General features: G+C 39.8%; 2 protein-coding genes across 15 annotated transcripts in view; both read right to left on the reverse strand.

Annotated features, from left to right (window-relative positions):
• Positions 1–19,454, reverse strand: part of LOC134822096 (F-actin-monooxygenase mical2b-like) — a 176,776-nt gene extending 157,322 nt beyond the window's left edge. The window contains exon 1 of the mRNA XM_063832991.1: positions 19,426–19,454. The gene's annotated coding sequence lies outside the window, so the exon portion shown is untranslated. The remainder of the gene's footprint in view (positions 1–19,425) is intronic.
• LOC134822095 (far upstream element-binding protein 3-like) lies at positions 1,410–19,458 on the reverse strand. Of its 14 annotated transcripts, none has more exons than XM_063832984.1 (16): positions 19,427–19,458; positions 16,149–16,280; positions 15,798–16,014; positions 15,521–15,621; positions 15,085–15,240; positions 14,848–14,910; positions 14,396–14,523; positions 13,724–13,856; positions 13,397–13,529; positions 11,552–11,716; positions 10,868–10,996; positions 4,479–4,564; positions 3,822–3,920; positions 3,390–3,657; positions 2,532–3,069; positions 1,410–2,370 (listed from the first exon to the last, which is right to left on the reverse strand). In XM_063832984.1, the coding sequence occupies exons 2-16, from the start codon at positions 16,275–16,277 to the stop codon at positions 2,292–2,294; spliced, it is 2,424 nt and encodes an 807-aa protein (XP_063689054.1). In that variant the 5' UTR covers positions 16,278–16,280; positions 19,427–19,458; the 3' UTR covers positions 1,410–2,291. The 14 variants fall into 14 exon arrangements, with proteins under 14 accessions (XP_063689054.1, XP_063689056.1, XP_063689055.1 ...); XM_063832982.1 differs by having other exon boundaries at positions 1,634–2,370; positions 10,856–10,996; XM_063832977.1 differs by having other exon boundaries at positions 2,197–2,370; positions 3,822–3,965; positions 10,856–10,996.
• Positions 19,459–19,687: the final 229 nt, after the last annotated feature.

Here is a 19,687-nt window from a genome sequence, read left to right on the forward strand (position 1 = left end):
AGATGAACTAACATTATTTCATAACCACAAAACCCAATGATCAAGCGCCCAAAATTTGCAATCACAGGAAAAACTTAAAGAAAATAATCGTAGATAATATGTAACGGTATGAAACATGCAGACATGAAAGTGTAACCAGTTACCAATTTGTAACAAGTTACCAATTTGTGTAACTAGTTACCAATAATATAAAGTTCAAACGTTATTAAACGTGGCAACCACCAACAAACAGGAAAGATATAAATTGACTAAGATAATCGTAAAAGCTACCAGAAACACATTTTAATGAACATCACAGAAAAGCAAATTTCTTAGAAAAGTTTAATTACCTAGGTTCCGTTATTAGATTTAAGTAAATAAGGATTCACCCTGGATGGAGCTGGAGGGCAGCATCAGCCGGCTTTTAAATGGCTCTTGACCGGCTCTTGACCTGCACTTGACGGGCGGTACTATTGTCCCAGCAGCCTCCAGCCCCCTACACGCTATAAAAACTCTCCAGGGAGAGCCTAATGTAAGGGATACCGGGCAATTTCAACAAACGGGTGACACAACAATAAGTTACAATATAGCAAAATAAATTTTTATCAATATAAGTGTACTTTACGTGGTAAAAAGAACAGTTTGTCCTCGTTACACGTCTTACAAGACCGAGATAAACATTTCAGACTTTTCTGTTGTACCACATGAGCAATGCTGGATCAGAGACTGATTAGAGACTAAGTCAGAGACTAAGTCAGAGACTAAGTCAGAGACTAAGTCAGAGACTAAGTCAGAGACTAAGTCAGAGACTAAGTCAGAGACTAAGTCAGAGACTAAGTCAGAGACTAAGTCAGAGACTGAGTCAGAGACTTAGTCAGAGACTAAGTCAGAGACTAAGTCAGAGACTAAGTCAGAGACTAAGTCAGAGACTAAGTCAGAGACTAAGTCAGAGACTAAGTCAGAGACTAAGTCAGAGACTGAGTCAGAGACTGAGTCAGAGACTGAGTCAGAGACTAAGTCAGAGACTAAGTCAGAGACTAAGTCAGAGACTAAGTCAGAGACTAAGTCAGAGACTAAGTCAGAGACTAAGTCAGAGACTAAGTCAGAGACTAAGTCAGAGACTAAGTCAGAGACTAAGTCAGAGACTAAGTCAGAGACTAAGTCAGAGACTAAGTCAGAGACTAAGTCAGAGCTGTATTTCATACCGAATGTTAATTTGAAGAGCGAGCAACCTCCCGCAGAACCAGCATTGCTCTCTGTGAACTGGTAGACCTGATGACCAATATAAAGGTTTGTAAGTTACTAATCAGAGTATGACTATCAAAACATAACAATACCACGTGACGTCATCACAACACCACGTCACGTGACGTCATCACAATACCACATGCATTTACAACACATGCTATAAACTACCGCGTGTTCTTATCTACCATCTTATATTATATCACATTTTAAGAGACAATTATCTTTTCTATAGCAAGATTTTAGGCTAACATTACACTGCAATGGTGCGTTGATAGTCGAGTCTAGCAGACATGTGTACGATGAAAGTTACAAAAATGAGATCCATTATCTCCAGAGGGGATAGTTGACTCAATACCACGTGACGTCATCACAACACCACGTGACGTCATCACAATACCACGTGACTGGACTACCAACGAAACTAAAAGAGATCAACGTAATCAACTTTAATAGATCAACCCAAAACAACGTTTAATACAACTAGCAATTTTGTTACAAAAGAGACATTTTAGCGTATTTCTAATTCTCCTCGTAGTTCTTGTTTTTGCTAATTTTAAGCCCATATCTTCAATAATCACTAATACTGCATTGGGCAACAAGGTCTGACTTTCTAAAAACACGCATACATATTGCTAGACACCAGTTGTTTGAAAGATATATATATTAATAAGGGCGAACCACAATTAACCTGTGATCAAGAGGCCGAGAAACAAGAAGGGAAGTTATCAAATATTCTGTTTTCAGACCGTTAATCTGCATCACAAGTTAATTTTGGCCCACCCTGTATATTCAACATAACATAAATGACTTAGAAAAAAAGATAAGAAATATCTCGTCACACGATACAAATCACTAATCATAATAAGCTAACAAAATGTTATGGCAAGAAAAAATATACGTTTTATTCTATATATTTCTAACAATTACAAAGATGCAAATTTGCAAAATATCTTATCATTTATTATTACAAACGAGCGTTCAGAAAGTTTGGCGGAAGCCAGGAAGGTACCATGTGCCGGGTTGGCAAGGAGCCAGCAAGTTCACTCTCAAGATGACGTCAGGAATTAGGATGAGTTAGGAGTGGTAGTGTTGGTCTGGCTGGGCGGGGACTGTTGACCCATGTTCAGTGGGGACACACTACCGCTGAGAGGAGTACTGATAAGAACTTTCTACCGAGCAACATTCAACAACCTAATAATTTCGAAATGCTGAAAAAAAACATGTAAAGAAAAAGTTCAGCAACAAAATAAACAACAAAAACGAACTATGAAAAGAAGTTTCAGAGAAATGAGACGCGCACAAACCTAGCAAGAGAGGAAGCAATATTCATGTTGGTGAGAGAGTTGGAGGTCTGCAGTCCGGAGCTGTTGTTTCCACTGCTCATTGGCAGACTCAGTCCGGAGAGACCGGACATGGATGTGTTGTTCATGCCGGGGTTATTCAGTCCCACGTTGTTCAGACTAGAGCTAGAGTTGGAGCTCACCAGACCCGATGTGGAGAGTCCACTTAGAGAATTTATCCCAGAGTTCATCCCACCGGACATACCAGAGTTCATGCCACTAGACATTCCGGAGTTCATCCCACCGGACATACCGGAGTTCATGCCTGCGCCCATCCCGGGATTCATTGATCCCATAGAACTGATTCCGGAGTTCATGCCGGAGTTCATCCCAGAGCCGCCCATACCAGACATACCAGACATACCAGACATGCCAGACATGCTGGACATGCTGGACATGCTAGTTATATTAGAGAGACCTCCCAGGTTCCCACCTCCATTCACACCACTTCCACTGGACATGCCACCCATAGAACTGGAGCTCATACCGTTGTTCATGCCACCTGGGAATAGTGTGCTAAGTTAGACAGTTAGACTATCATCTCGGTGTGAATCTCGGTGATTTGTTATTTTCATCACCTCTAATAAGCAAACGTCTCTCACTCAGACATGAAATCTACAAATTACCGCGCTATATGCGAACTCTTCTCCAAAATAAAAATTTCTACTTTGTGTATGAGAGTAATGACATTGTGACGTGGCCAACTTGTGTGGATTCTAGCAAATGTGTCACGTGGTGTAAATACTGTTCTCTGATTGGTTGGTTTGTGTCACGTGGTGTAAATACTGTGCTCTGATTGGTCAGTTTCCAAATACTACTCACTGTTCAGACTAGATCCAGATCCAGCCCCCAGACTCCCGAAAGCGGACTGCATACCGCCCATGTTGCCCAGCGAACTAGACATACCGGGTCCACCTCCCATCCTCTCACTACCTCCACTGGACATGCCGGACATGCCGGACATGCCGGACATGCTCTGTTGCTGCATGTTACCGGACATCCCTTGCTGCTGCTGCTGCTGTTGTTGTTGCTGCTGCATGTTGTTGGAGGACTGGCTCTGCTTGCAACTCTGCCACCACAACTGTGCCGCCTGGACAAGTGGTATTTAGATACACTCACATAGTTTTAAAACATTTTACTTAAACATTTTACTTTAACATTTTTAAGAGATTGAAGAGAAAAGATAACAATTAGGAGAAGAAGGAGAATATTGTGCGAGGGACCCCGATAAGAGATAACATTCAGCATACTCACGTCGTTACCGTAGACACTAGCAATAGTGGTGTACAGTTGGAAGAGCTGTTGGTCAGTAGGCTGAGGGTTTTGTTGCTGTTGGACCTGCTGAGCCGCCTGCTGCGAGAAGGGAGGCGTTAGGTTACCATGGTTACCACCACCTTCCTGAATAAATAGTGGGCCACAATCAATTTCTTATCTCAAGATAATATCAAGGTGTTAGTAAGGTGTTAGTTATTGATATTAACATTACAAATGGAACCACCTTTAAAAATGAGCAAGGGTAAGTTATAACTTATATTGCTGCTCACAAAGCAGAGAAGACTGATAACAAATAGAGGAGAGAAAGCAGCAGCTGTTATAATTATCATTTAGATGATCAGGTGCCAGCTATTTCAGAGGTATTATCGTTACGAGTAATACTCTTATTGGACTATGTTCGGAATGCTTATGTATATGGAGGGATGAAAAGTAAGCCTATAACTTTAAATAGTTGCTGATACCTTGAGGTAGCTAATACTGTAATATTGTAACTGTCTTCAGAGTAAAATCCAGTGCAAAGATACTTTTTTCTTGGTTTATTTTATTCAGTCATTTATTAATTATTCGGTTATTTCATTGTACATTAAGTGATGAATAAGTAAGTTAAATAAAGTGTGAAATAAGATTGTAACAAACCATATCGACCTGTTGATGCTGCATCTGCTGCTGCTGCTGTTGCATTAACTGTGCTATCTGGTGATAGAACTGGTACTCTCCACTCGCTGAAATTAAATAGTTGTCACGTGGTGTAAATACTGTGCTCTGATTGGTTGGTTTGTGTCACGTGGTGTAAATACTGTGCTCTGATTGGTTGGTTTGTGTCACGTGGTGTAAATACTGTGCTCTGATTGGTTGGTTTGTGTCACGTGGAGTAAATACTGTGCTCTGATTGGTTGGTTTGTGTCACGTGGTGTAAATACTGTGCTCTGATTGGTTGGTTTGTGTCACGTGGTGTAAATACTGTGCTCTGATTGGTTGGTTTGTGTCACGTGGTGTAAATACTGTGCTCTGATTGGTTGGTTTGTGTCACGTGGTGTAAATACTGTGCTCTGATTGGTTGGTTTGTGTCACGTGGTGTAAATACTGTGCTCTGATTGGTTGGTTTGTGTCACGTGGTGTAAATACTGTGCTCTGATTGGTTGGTTTGTGTCACGTGGTGTAAATACTGTGCTCTGATTGGTTGGCTTGTGTCACGTGGTGTAAATACTGTGCTCTGATTGGTTGGTTTGTGTCACGTGGTGTAAATACTGTGCTATCTGGTGATAGAACTGGTACTCTCCAGTCGCTGAAATTAAATACGTCAAAATAAATTAAACCTTTTTAAATTTAACTATGAAGCAGGGTTATAACTTATACCCAACCATGAACCTGTCAGTCTGAGGTGCTTTCGTTTTAAAAGTTTCGAATTTGGGACAGTTATTAAGTGTTCAGAGCGGGTGGTCATGGTACCCGTCCGACTAGACTACACCTCTGTAGTAATTAATTTATTTAAATGCTATATTTCATTTAAATTCCACGTGATGTTGTTGTAATTGGAGGGTATAACTATCTGGTAGCACATGTTTTATTACATCTTGTGACTAGAATCTATCACACCACATACAAACTGTTTAACTCTAGCAAATAGTTGAATCGTTTTTAAACGCCATGTCGGCAATATACTCTAAATACTTTTATATAACAGCAGGACGAATAAGGTACTAGTAACTAGAGTACAGGTATTTGTGGGGGAATCCTTTTAATTTGAGATTTTAAACATCCGAAAGATAAATACTAGAGTACAAGACGTATTTGTGGGGGAATACTTTAAATTTGAGATTTTAAACATCCGAAAGTTAAATACTAGAGTACAAGTATTTGTGGGGGAATCCTTTAAATTTGAGATTTTAAACATCCGAAAGTTAAATACTAGAGTACAAGTATTTGTGGGGAAATCCTTTAAATTTGAGATTTTAAACATCCGAAAGTTAAATACTAGAGTACAAGTATTTGTGGGGGAATCCTTTACATTTGAGATTTTAAACATCCGGAAGTTATACAAAGGTTCCCATTCCATTACACTGTAGCCTACACTACATTCCCCAGAATAGTCATATACACATCATCATTAGTCTCAATTAGCCACAACTAACTGTATTACTTCTCTTCTGCCCGGTTCAAGGTCCAACCAAACGTCAATGTAACTACAGTGTAACATGTCCACTTTAACTAGTGTTAGTAGAATGTAACATGTCCAGTGTAACTACAGTGTAACATGTCCAGTGTAACTAGTGTAAGTAGAATGTAACATGTCCAGTGTAACTAGTGTAACATGTCCACTTTAACTAGTGTTAGTAGAATGTAACATGTCCAGTGTAACTAGTGTAAGTAGAATGTAACATTTCCAGTGTAACTAGTGTAACATGTCCAGTGTAACTAGTGTAAGTAGAATGTAACATGTCCAGTTTAACTAGAGTGTAACTAGAATGTAACTTGTCCAGTGCTGGCAGAGCTCAGTGCTCACTCTATTTCTAACATGTAGTGATCACTCAACAGATTATGAAGGAGCATGTCACTGGCATGCAGCCGGGGAATGCCAAGCATGCGAGAGAGAGAGAGAGAGAGAGAAAGAGAGCGGGAGAGAAAAGGAGAGTATGGTGGTAAGGTGGCTGAGATTAATATTTGCTTGCCATGTCACACACTGGAGCAAGGACTGGATGAGCTCTTGTGGCCTGGTGAGGAGACGAGCTTGAAGGCTGTACTGCAGTGTTGTTGAATAAAGAAAGCAACTTGTATACTTGCAATTGGGAGGCGGTTAGAAACGTTCTTACAAAGGGGAGCTGATTAGGTCCTTCTAAACTGACTGGTTAATAGCCAGACTAGCACTGCGTCACCGACGGAAAGTGCGGACATATCAGAGCTAGAGGCCAGGCCTCACAGGATCAGGAGTGTCACAGGAGTGTTACAGGAGTGTTATAGGAGTGTTACAGGAGTGTTACAGCGGTGTATTTTGCTCAGCTGTACAATGTACATTCTAGAGCACTGTGGTTCACCGAACTTCAATATTTAAGGACCCTAGATTGGATCCGTGCAGCTTGACAATTTACCTTTTTATAAGACAAGTTTAATATTGAGACTCACTTGAACTGATTGAAATAAAGTGTAAGAACACAGATCTGTGTAAGATAAAACCAGACTAGCTCCAATCTCACAGTGAGGAGGACACTTAACAAGCACGTTAGAGTGGCAGGCGGGAGTGGCTCACTGTCAGGATGGTGTAATGATACTAGGTACACAGGCCGGCAAGGTGGCTAATGGAGGAGAGAGAACTACTCACCATTATACAGGCCCATGTGTACCTGGATCAGAGAATGTGGCCTCATATCAGGGATGGAATGAGATGTTGTGGTACTTATTATTCTGCGTTTAGTATGTATCCTTATCATGCAGAAAGCGGGAGAAAAGCTTTTCATAACGTACTACTGAAGGTTGTCTGCTTAAACAACTGAAATTCAGTTTCAGACTTGACTATTCATTTTAAGTGCTCAGCGTTCCCAGGTCTCTGTACGGTTTATAACAGTCTCACATGTTAATGTTCATAAGCTTGAGAGAGAGAGAGCACTAACTTCTTGTGTTACTAATTGAGAGGCAGTAACTAGTCACAGTGACTAGTTACTCTCCTGGAAACATAACAGCATAGCCAATAAGTCTGGCCCGCTTTAGTGGGTTAAGTGTAGGATTCATCAATTTCGATCTCACCAGTTTAATTTTCATAGTTGCCAAATAAGAAACTGTCATGGTATTATGTACGTGACGTTTTGTACGTGTGTTCACTGTTCATTCCGAGACTAAAGATCTTTCATTTCCAATACCATACCACATTATAGACCTTAAAACATGGACATTGGACACAATACACACACACACACACACACACATACACACATACACACACACCGCATTACACATTGAGTGAGGTCCTTAGCTGTGTAGCGTAAAGTATGGGTCATTTACTATTTACACAGACAATCTACACAGTACAGCACTCCATTTTGGAAGGTTGCCAATAGGTAACTGTTATTAACCGTGGAAAGGACTAAGGACTAGTTACATTGTCGGATATTGGGTGACCCCTCTCTACGTCTGACAGTAGAACTACTGTCTGAAACTAATAGTTCCAACCTAATCTAACAGTGATGTGGTATTCTGTTATCTATCCTTCAAATCGCTACATTTACAAAGCAGTCATACAGGGATATGTTTATTATTTATGGACGATTTGACAAAATAAATCAGAACGTCAACGAGAAAATCATTCATAATTAGATAATGCATTAAAATTAGATATTATGTTAATATTAAAATACAATTATATAATCCTGATAATTTGGTTTATGGATCAGGTGATAAGCCCGCTACTAATACAAGATGATTTAATGAAGTCCTGTAATCTGATCCCAAATAAAGGAGAGCAAGACAAATTACCACTGAATATTAAATATCAGAAGTTTTAATGTAAACTACACATTTACCCGGTATCACTATCATTTTAAACTCCTGTATCACTGCTTCCACTTATAAACCCTACTATACCGTACAGAACTAAAACTTCAAACATTTAATCTTGTGGCTCATAACTCTTATAACTGTTCAAATTATTAGAGCTGTAAGGAACGATATGGAACTACATAGTGTCTTGTAGAGTGTGGAATGTGGATGTCAATTTGATTTTTGCATGTAACTAATGTCTACCTCCGTTGGAAGAAATGTCTACATTCGCTGGATCAAAGAAACATCGCTGCAAAATCTCATCTACACATATTTTCAGTTGGATGTGAAGCTTTATTAATAATACTAATACTAATAGTATTAATGTACCTCACAACAACATTAAATCACTGTTAAGACGTGTAGACACCCACTAGACTGTAACTCAGAGGAGTAACGTGTTCTGGAGTACAGTCAGTATTCCTTATATGTGCATCACGTGGTTCTGGAGTACAGTCAGTACTCCTTATATGGGCATCACGTGGTTCTGGAGTACAGTCAGTATTCTCAGTAACAGTCAGTAAGCAATGTAATAAATGAGACATAATATTTACAGAGCATTTTGTCGCTGTGATGTCTGTCAGAGCCAAGTAAGTAGTACGTACGTGACTTAGTGGCTCCAGACGTGTGTACGCGTACGAGACTTAGTGACTCCAGACGTGTGTACGAGTACGTGACTTAGTGACTCCAGACGTGTGTACGTGTACGTGACTTAGTGGCTCCAGACGTGTGTACGTGTACGTGACTTAGTGGCTCCAGACGTGTGTACGCGTACGAGACTTAGTGGCTCCAGACGTGTGTACGCGTACGAGACTTAGTGACTCCAGACGTGTGTACGAGTACGTGACTTAGTGACTCCAGACGTGTGTACGAGTACGTGACTTAGTGACTCCAGACGTGTGTACGAGTACGTGACTTAGTGACTCCAGACGTGTGTACGAGTACGTGACTTAGTGACTCCAGACGTGTGTACGAGTACGTGACTTAGTGACTCCAGACGTGTGTACGAGTACGTGACTTAGTGGCTCCAGACGTGTGTACGTGTACGTGGTATTCTGTTTACGAGACAACATAAGATCCCAGGAACAGTTTTCAACTGTCGTTTGCTATAAAATATCACCCTGAGCAAATTTCACAATCTGCTGTATTACATGTATTAACGTAATAGATTGAATTTCGCGTCGCTCAGTTTATGTACTGATAATGTCAATTTTCAATCAGTTTAAACCGTTTAACTGATAAGGCAGTTTGTGTGGGAATATTATTACTCACATCTAATATACTTTATATTGAGCTGAGGTTCACATAACCAGTACACTACTGGAGTAGTATTACACCACCTGGACACAACTATTGATTTCCGTACTGCGCCCTTGCCAGGGCCTTAATTCTGTATTCCAGCATTGTAAGAGGACACTCATCAATACAGGTTAAGTGCTGACACATTTAAATGTTGAAACATATTGTATAACGGCTATTTGTATAATATTTGAATAATATGCAGGAACCTAAGGAAAGTATCACTTGTTAACCAAACTGTAACCACTCATTCATGTATAATTTTCAATCTGGTATCCATTATAATATGGGTACACTGAATTGTACACAGTGTTATCTCACTCCCAAATATGACGTGATAATGGGTCACACCAGGGCCACACCAGGGTCACACAAGGACCACACCAGGGCCACACCAGGGTCACACCAGGACCACACCAGGACCACACCAGGACCACACCAGGACCACACCAGGACCACACCAGGACCACACCAGGACCACACCAGGACCACACCAGGACCACACCAGGGCCACACCAGGGCCACACCAGGACCACACCAGGACCACACCAGGACCACACCAGGACCACACCAGGACCAGACCAGGACCAGACCAGGACCACACCAGGACCACACCAGGACCATACCAGGACCACACCAGGACCACACCAGGACCACACCAGGACCACACCAGGACCACACCAGGGTCACACCAGGACCACACCAGGACCAGGTAAGTTATTTGAAAGGTAGGAATGTCAGGGGAGGGGCCGCTAATAAAGAGTGGGTATCACACAGGACACAGGTATTGAGGTTTACTGAAGCCCTACAGTTAGGTTATATGGACAGGCTTGTCCGTATTTTGACAATGTAATTCTAAACGCTCTAAGTAAACACGTGACCTAACACGTGACCGGCTTATTTATATGACTTCTCCATACACTCCCGATATTAACTAACTTTTTGGCCTTCTGTCCGGTATCCTTATTATTTACTAGGTTCTTTACCTAGAACAAATCTTCTCTTAAAGTATAAGTTAAATCACAGGTCAGTTTTTAAACAGTCCGTGGGAAGATATAAAATTAAGACCTTATTTGGAAATATCAAAACAACTCTATTGTATACTTTTATTGTAATTTGATAAACTAAATAAAGAATAATAATCTAAAGTAGTAATTAACTTAATTAATAAGTTAATTAGTTCTCACATGAATCCTCACATGAGTTAGACTTGTTGCTGGACTGGCCGCTGCTAAACTGAGAGTTGTTTCTCAGTTGCTGGGCTCGGAATGTCTCGAAATCCTGGGTCGTCTGTCCGTTCATATCGTACGAGGCTCCAGAGATGTACACTGCCAAGTAGTTATTAATTAGTTGGTTAGTTAATTAGTTAATTAACTTGCTAATTTAGCAGAGATGTACACTGCGAAGTAGTTAGTTAATTAGTTGGTTAGTTAATTAGTTGGTTAGTTAGTTAGTTGGTTAGTTAGTTAGTTAATTAACTTGCTAATCTAGCAGTTTGTTTAATAATAGACTTAATAACAGTCGCACTCAAGCAGCCAGTGGTCAACATTTATCGATGAAGAAAGCCGGTGATCGCACTAAAGAACCCTCACCACTGTATTGCTGGCAGGGATCCAACTACAGATCAACACACTATCACACCATTACCCAATGAATACTCACTAATGTACAAGATAATATGATATCTTACACTCACTGAACTCTTAATACGACAAATCATGCCATTTTCTCACTGTATCATGCGTTTTAACTGTATTCTTGCGGAGTAAAGGTCTAACATGCAACACGACCATAGCAACAGGATTGTTGAAAAGTAAAAATGTTAACAATACCACGTAAAGTAATATAAAGAGATATGCAAAAATATGTAAAAACCAACATACCATTGTTGATACCGATACGCTGACAAATCAGCTGTTGAGCGAGTTCTATCTGAGGTTGAGTACCCCTAACAGTGAATGCCTTCAACACTGCATCAGGTGGATTGTTCTTGTTCAGTTCTATGTGTGCTCCGGACTGCTCTATAAAACTCTTGATAGTCTCTCCTCCTGAAAATAGTTAGTTACAAATGGTACAGGAGTTATTTAAATGTTACTTTAATTAACCTTGGTAAGTTAATGGTAGGTCCATGTTCGGCTTCATGCAGCGGCTTTCAATTAATTCCCTCAGGTAAGTAGAAACTGTGAGAGTGGGCTGGTGACAACTATTAACAAGACTGCTCCATTTGCTCCATTAGAGTGCATTAAATTGAATACTTCCTAACTTCCGAAGGAAAAAGTAGATTTTAATCCCAAGCTCGAGAGTTTAATGGTACGAAATTTAAAGAGCTCTTGAAATAGATTTATTACAGTGGTCTCACTGCTATTCCACAACAAATCTTAGTCTAAAAGTCGTAAGAAAATGAGATTACAAACTTATAAGTGTTTAAACAGTCTCTTATTGTCATACAGGGCCGGGAATGTAAGGGAAATATTAGAGTAACTGTAAGAATATTAATTAAAACTGACATTCTCTCGCTTTGAGTTAATGATAGTTCCTCACCGGCAAAATATCCCGCTTTGAAATAATCCTGTTTTTAAAGCGTCTTGCAAAAGAGACAGGCCGTTAAAATATGTAATATATAGTTTCCCAGGAAACCACTGTTGGGGCTAATAATCGTTACACATTACAAGACCCTAATTAGCGTGTTGTACAGAGGGTTGATCTAATGAGGGTTGTCGTGACAACGAGGGGACCCGGGACAGTGTGCGGGGTAACGGCCACAATACAGTTACCAGACTTTCTCTTTGAGAGAGAGAGAGAGAGAGAGAGAGAGAGAGAGAGAGAGAGAGAGAGAGAGAGAGAGAGAGAGAGAGAGAGGGAGGGAGGGAGGGAGGGAGGGAGAGAGAGAGAGAGAGAGAGAGGGAGGGAGGGAGGGAGGGAGGGAGGGAGGGAGGGAGGGAGGGAGGGAGGGAGGGAGGGAGGGAGGGAGGGAGGGAGGGAGGGAGGGAGGGAGGGAGGGAGGGAGGGAGGGAGGGAGGGAGGGAGGGAGGGAGGGAGGGAGGGAGGGAGGGAGGGAGGGAGGGAGGGAGGGAGGGAGGGAGGGAGGGAGGGAGGGAGAGAGAGAGAGAGAGAGAGAGAGAGAGAGAGAGAGAGAGAGAGAGAGAGAGAGAGAGAGAGAGAGAGAGAGAGAGAGAGAGAGAGGAGGGAGGGAGGGAGGGAGGGAGGGAGGGAGGGAGGGAGGGAGGGAGGGAGGGAGGGAGGGAGGGAGGGGAGGGAGGGAGGGAGGGAGGGAGGGAGGGAGAGAGAGAGAGAGAGAGGGAGGGAGGGAGGGAGGGAGGGAGGGAGAGAGAGAGAGAGAGAGAGAGAGAGAGAGAGAGAGAGAGAGAGAGAGAGAGAGAGAGAGAGAGAGAGAGAGAGAGTGTTTTACAGTTACTGAGATGCTTTCTGTGCAGTATTTCAGATTCACACACAATATAAAGTTTCTGAAAGTCATGTATTTACAAGTTGCATTTAAAGCTATGCTGAGCAAGTATTGACTTGACGGCTACAGTCTGATGGTAAAGTGTTCAGCAACACTTCATTTAGAACTCACAGCCATTTTGACTTCAATTAAAGAATTAAATCAAAACCGAAAGTCTGTAATATACCTGGTGGGATTTAATTTGTCTCGGAATCGGGAATATGCTAGTCTCGTCACTGTAAATTTCAAATTAAAAGATAACCCCAAGAGCTAACTAAGGGCCCACCTTTTCCGATGACGAGGCCACATTTATTGGCGGGAATGTTGAGCTCGGTGATGATTGTGCCCGGTCCGAATCGGCTCTCTTTGGAGATAGCTTTCTCACAGATCTGGTTAACCTGGTACACTGCTCGCTCAACCTGAAGGGCATTAAGTTTACAAAATCATTTCTCAGATGCCAACTTTAAGATATATATCTAGCAGGAATTCGAAGACAGTGTTAGCCAGATCTTTAAGATATATTATGATCTTAATTAAGATAGCTGACTAACGTAGTCCGAAAATTTACCAACTTTAAAATTATAATATTAAATTATAAACTGTAACTAAATACCTGTTCGCGGGTTCCCTGCACCAGAACGAATCTCTCGCCCGGTACATTAGGATCCACGGTATTGAACTGCACCTTAGCTCCTGTCTCGTTCTGTATCTTACGAATAGTCTGTCCGTCTCTACCTATCACCATCCTGCGCAGGGTCATGGTTAACAAAGATAAGTACACTTCTGTTAAATTGTCTATTTAAAAAGTAGTAACTTCTGCAACCTGTGACAGCTAACAGATAGATTACAATTTACAGGTAGAGAGGAGGGAGAGAGAGAGAGAGAGAGAAAGTTATGTAATAAATCTTTTACATTTATTGAGTACTATGTAATGGGATGGAGGTGCTTTAACCATGTGTAGCCAGTCCACACCCTGGTTCTATAATATTAAAGACTTGTTTTAATTCTGAATAAAAAGGTCATAGTTAGATAAGTACACTTCTGTTAAATTGTCTATTTAAAAAGTAGTAACTTCTGCAACCTGTGACAGCTAACAGATAGATTACAATTTACAGGTAGAGAGGAGGGAGAGAGAGAGAGAGAGAAAGTTATGTAATAAATCTTTTACATTTATTGAGTACTATGTAGGATGGAGGTGCTTTAACCATGTGTAGCCAGTCCACACCCTGGTTCTATAATATGAAAGACTTTCTTTAATTCTGAATAGATAATATAAGGTCCTTACCCGACGAGATCTTTAGGAACAGGGACGTGCTGTGTAGCCTCATAGTTCTGAGAGTTCAACAAAGACACGTACGCGGAGCCATTCATCCTACCAATAACATCGTCCTTCAGTAGCTCGTTAACTAGTTCCTGAGGCGGGGAGGGTTATCTTTTACACTTCACCACGTGCTTTTCAGCCCAGTGACAGAAGTGTGAGAATTTCAGGAGGCTCGTAATTTTCAGAGCAACCTTTTTTATATTTTTTATTCTGGTGAATCCTTTGAAAAAGTCGCGAAATTTCATATCCGGTCACTTTTTTGAGATTTTCGGTAGATCCTGCACTTATTGACTCCCAAATTTGCGAAGTCATGAAACTTATATTTCCAAGCTAATCAAAACTAAACAAGGAGCTGTGAAAAAGCAGCTTGTACAACATGTTGCTAGAAAGATTTAGCCGTTTTTAAGTCAAAAAACCTCATTTCTAGACACTTTTTCGAATTCTGTCACTGGGGGTTTGAGTAACTCGTAAACCAGTTCCTGTCAAGGGAAATTGTCACTTTTTAAGCTGTTGTCGTGACCTAGTGCTTGAAATTATCCACTCGATACCAAATATAAATATTGCATGCCATCTGAAATTTAATTCAATATAAATATGAATAATAAGTTATGACTTAACCATATTAGATAAGTCAGATGATCTAAATGATTAACCTTAGCTTTAAGAATAGCCTGAGGAGATCCGATCATCTTCAGGGGCTTCTCAGGGGCATTAGCGTAGATCCCTTCCTGAATCATCTGCATACGGCATCCTGCTTTGTTTTGTAGATCTTTTATTGATTCTCCTCCTCTGCCAATTATCAGACCCACCTAGAGAGGTTAATGGTAATGATGGTCTCAATCAGCGGGCACGTGATCAGTAGTTAACCCTCTGATTGGTGGAGCAAACTTTGTGGTAATTGGACAATCTAGCAATTAGGGTTATTCCAGATTAGATGTAAAATGTAAGTTGTAGAGAAGAGAGAAAATTAATTTTCCATGTAAGGGTTGGTTGCTGGTTAGGCTACACAGAATATGTACACACAGTAACCTCAAACGAGCAGACCAAACCCCTGTATTTCAGACCCTAAATTATGACCAAATTACCAACCTTGTTTTGAGGTATCATTATCTCCTCTGATTCCATCGAGATCTGAGAGATGGACGTCTTCTGGAGGAGGGTTTGAAGGGAGGCCAGATCATTCGCATTTCCTGGAGAGTAGTCTGTTGCTGGTTCAGTTTAGATAATTTATAGGCATATGTGAGGAATTGAACTGCATTTGTTTATTTCTAGAGGTAAACTTAAGTTTTTTTTTAAATTGAGAGGAATTTGAACTAAAGGATAAAAATAATGAATTCCTGCACTCTTTAATTCATTGCTGACTGACCTGTGAAGTCGAGGGAAGGAAAGTTAACTGAAGGGGGTGAAGGTGTGCTGACTGGGTTATCGGAAATGATCCTCTGGATGAGCTGTTTGCACATGTCAATACTGTTCCGCGTTCCTGATAAGGTAACAGGTCGGTCGAGTGCCGGATCTGGCCCTGGCGGTTGTATCTGTACTGTGCAATTTGTTTGCTGTTGTATGTGCCTCAAGGTCTCTGCTCCCTGTAAAATGGATTATGATAAACAAAAGTTCCAAATTAGATAAAATCTAGCACAGCACAAAGCACTAAATTTCTTCAATTTGTTATTATGAGATTGAATCATTCAGTCAGCAACACTTGCAAATGGAAACTTACAGGTCCTATTAGATGACAAATGACTTTGCTTGGAACTCTAAGTTCATCTTTTATCTTTTCTTGTTGATTGAGGCCAAGAAATGGTAAGTTATTCATTGTGTTCATTGTATTATTCTCAGAAATGAACATCACCTAAGAATGGGATTGGAATATTAAATGTTACGGGTAAACCGCCCCTAAAACGTCACCTGTTTTTTGGGCCCAGATTGCTGAGTTAGGGCTAAATTTACAGGGTTCTGAAGTGTCTAGGAATAATATTTAAACCTTTTTCTAGCCTGCCAGGAAGATTTGGAAATTTGAAAATAAAATCAGGTACAATTTTTTTGACGTTGAAATGGAGTCACTTTTAAAACACCACCCCTAAAATGTCAACTCTATATGTGTGATAATTACAAAATGTACAGGAGGCCTGATTTATATTTTGTCACTAGTACTATTTGTTTTGTCTTATTAAAACATTAAGCTACTTGAAAACATTCACTCACTAAAGGAAGTACCTCAAAACCGTAATCACCCCCTAAAATGTCACGTGCACCACCCCTAAGACGTCAGCTAAAACAGGTTGTGTAGCACTTGACAGAATATATATATAATATACTTGACAGAATGTTGCTCAATTATTAATTTTAACCACTTCTGGGACAAATATAACCTATTTCTGAGAGGTGTCGACCAGAATTTCTCTCTCTGTTGAAAAAAAATGGTGGAATTTAGTCAATTTACTTTTTGCGACATTTTGGGGACTTTTTTTTTCAATACCCAGAACTTACGGCAAAACAGTAACTCAGTCAACAAAATTTACACCTGTAGTTAGATTATCTAGTTATAAACTAACGATTGGCACAAAAGAAATGAATTCAATGTGATTTTAACCTTGTGCAAATTGCATGTTTTAATTGCATTTTTTGGGATTTTTAACATCATCCTGCATTTTGGCAATTTTAGTGACCTGCTCGTTAACTAAGCCAACCCAGTAATCGATCTGACCTTCTCTTATAGACTAGATTTGACTGCTTTTAGCAAAATTGAATGTCAAAAACTACGGTTTTTGGTACTTACTAGTTTATGGTTAACCTATGATATGCCCCCTAAAATGTCATTTTTTTCTCCCCTTAAATGTCAAATTTGTATTTTGTTCGCATGGTGTTAGAATTAGAATTAGAATTAAATTTGGTGTGCGATAATAGCTCTTGTTTTGGCACTTGTTAATTATTAACATCAACTATTAACGAAATGTGAGTATGCATTGCATCTTAGGAAAAGCCTGAGTAATTTGATCAGGTTAAAATGACATTTTAGTGGGGATAATTAGACATTTTAGGGGATGTTTATTGCAATTAATAAAATAAAACTAATTCCTTGAGCTGCCAAAGCTTTCTAATATTACCATTAGATGCTAAATATGATGTTTAATAGGCTGGTACCTCCATTTTATGGTGCTTGTAGTCTCGAAGCCAGAATCTGATAAAATGACATTTTAGGGGGCGGCCAGGTGACCTTTTAGGGGAGGGTAGTAATATTGAGTAATGTATAACTTTCCATATCTCCAGTCATATGTACAAAGTTGCTAAAATATGTAAATATCACTATAGCTATCCTAGACCAAAACTGAGTTAATATTAATGAATTCCAGAGTTATAAAATTGCGCGCTTTTTTGCAAAAGTAAAAAATTCGTACAAAGTGAAAAAAATGCCCTTGTGGCATCATTTAGATTCAATTTCAGGATGTGGCAGGGTCTGAATGATATTTTTTTATGTTTAGGAGTTACAAATGATTAGGTAAGATACTTTCTAAGAAGATGGGATCCAATCAATCAAGAGTGGCGTTTTAGGGGTGGCTGACATTTTAGGGGCGGTTTACCCGTAAGTTATTATACTAGATGTTTTATATATACAATGTTTTATTTACAAAACACTATAGACACATTTTGTATTTCTGTATTCTAATTCTTATAGACAGTCAGCCGTCTGGACAAGGAAAAGGTGAACTTTCTAGTACAAATTGAAATAATACAAGTGACATTTATGAATAGTATGGCAAAGTTAAACCGCCGACTTTGGGGAAAGTAAAATCCCTGGTAAATGAGGGTTTGCGGGACCCAGGGGGGGGGGCTCGCTTATGGTTACGTTTAGGACTTTTAGAAATTGCACTAAATTCATGTATTGAACACCATATTTTTGACCCCCCCCCCCCCCCCCCTCCTGTAATTTGGGGGAAAGGAATCACCTGCAGCCAGCAGCTTGGTAAATCAAGGTTTGCGTTAAATCAGGGTTTTACTGTACTATGTTTGCAGTTTAATATTTTTTATTAATCGACAGAAAAATGTGTCACAATTGTGTTTGCAGTACAATACAATGTATCTGTTCTGAAGGGGCATCCTAAGAAGATTCTTGATCAGAGCCCCTCTTTATTTAACCCTAAATCACGTTTCCAAAACATTTGGCTGAGTCAATCGAGGAGACATTCACATTACACAGATAATTTGTAATTTCAAACAGTTCCAGGGGATCCTTAACTATCTCCCTAGAATAAGTGACACCAGGATTTGAACCACTAGGCCACCTAGTTAATCAGTAAATGTTTACTGTGCAATGTAGAGATTTACATCATAACTGTTAAATTTTTAGAAAGATACACATCATGATCAGGAGGGGGATCTAATTTAGCCCAAATTTTGATTTTTTTAATTTTATGATTTGGTTGTCCCTGTACATTTTGGGGACTTTTTTTCATTACCCAGAACTTACGGCAAAACAGTAACTCAGTCAACAAAATTTACACCTGTAGTTAGATTATCTAGTTATAAACTAACGATTGGCACAAAAGAAATGAATTCAATGTGATTTTAACCTTGTGCAAATTGCATGTTTTAATTGCATTTTTTGGGATTTTTAACATCATCCTGCATTTTGGCAATTTTAGTGACCTGCTCGTTAACTAAGCCAACCCAGTAATCGATCTGACCTTCTCTTATAGACTAGATTTGACTGCTTTTAGCAAAATTGAATGTCAAAAACTACGGTTTTTGGTACTTACTAGTTTATGGTTAACCTATGATATGCCCCCTAAAATGTCATTTTTTTCTCCCCTTAAATGTCAAATTTGTATTTTGTTCGCATGGTGTTACAATTATCAAATAACGGAGTAGTTCGCTGTTTATTAGTCTCATGATTGAAATACTGATATCTGGATATTATCCGGTTGGAAGAGACAAGGACAAGTGAAACAAGGAAGTTAGGAGTAAGGGCAAATTTTCGGCGTCAACGCCATCTTCAGGCTCAAATTATTTGTTATATAGTAGTGTTGAAAGTATTAAAACTTTCAACACTACTATATAACAAATAATTTGAGCCTGAAGATGGCGTTGACGCCGAAAATTTGCCCTTACTCCTAACTTCCTTGTTTCACTTGTCCTTGTCTCTTCCAACCGGATAATATCCAGATATCGGTGTTAGAATTAGAATTAGAATTAAATTTAGTGTGCGATAATAGCTCTTGTTTTGGCACTTGTTAATTATTAACATCAACTATTAACGAA

This window comes from Bolinopsis microptera, chromosome 10 (assembly GCF_026151205.1).
Source record: "Bolinopsis microptera isolate Bmic1 chromosome 10, MBARI_Bmic_1.0, whole genome shotgun sequence".
Classification (NCBI taxonomy): domain Eukaryota; kingdom Metazoa; phylum Ctenophora; class Tentaculata; order Lobata; family Bolinopsidae; genus Bolinopsis; species Bolinopsis microptera.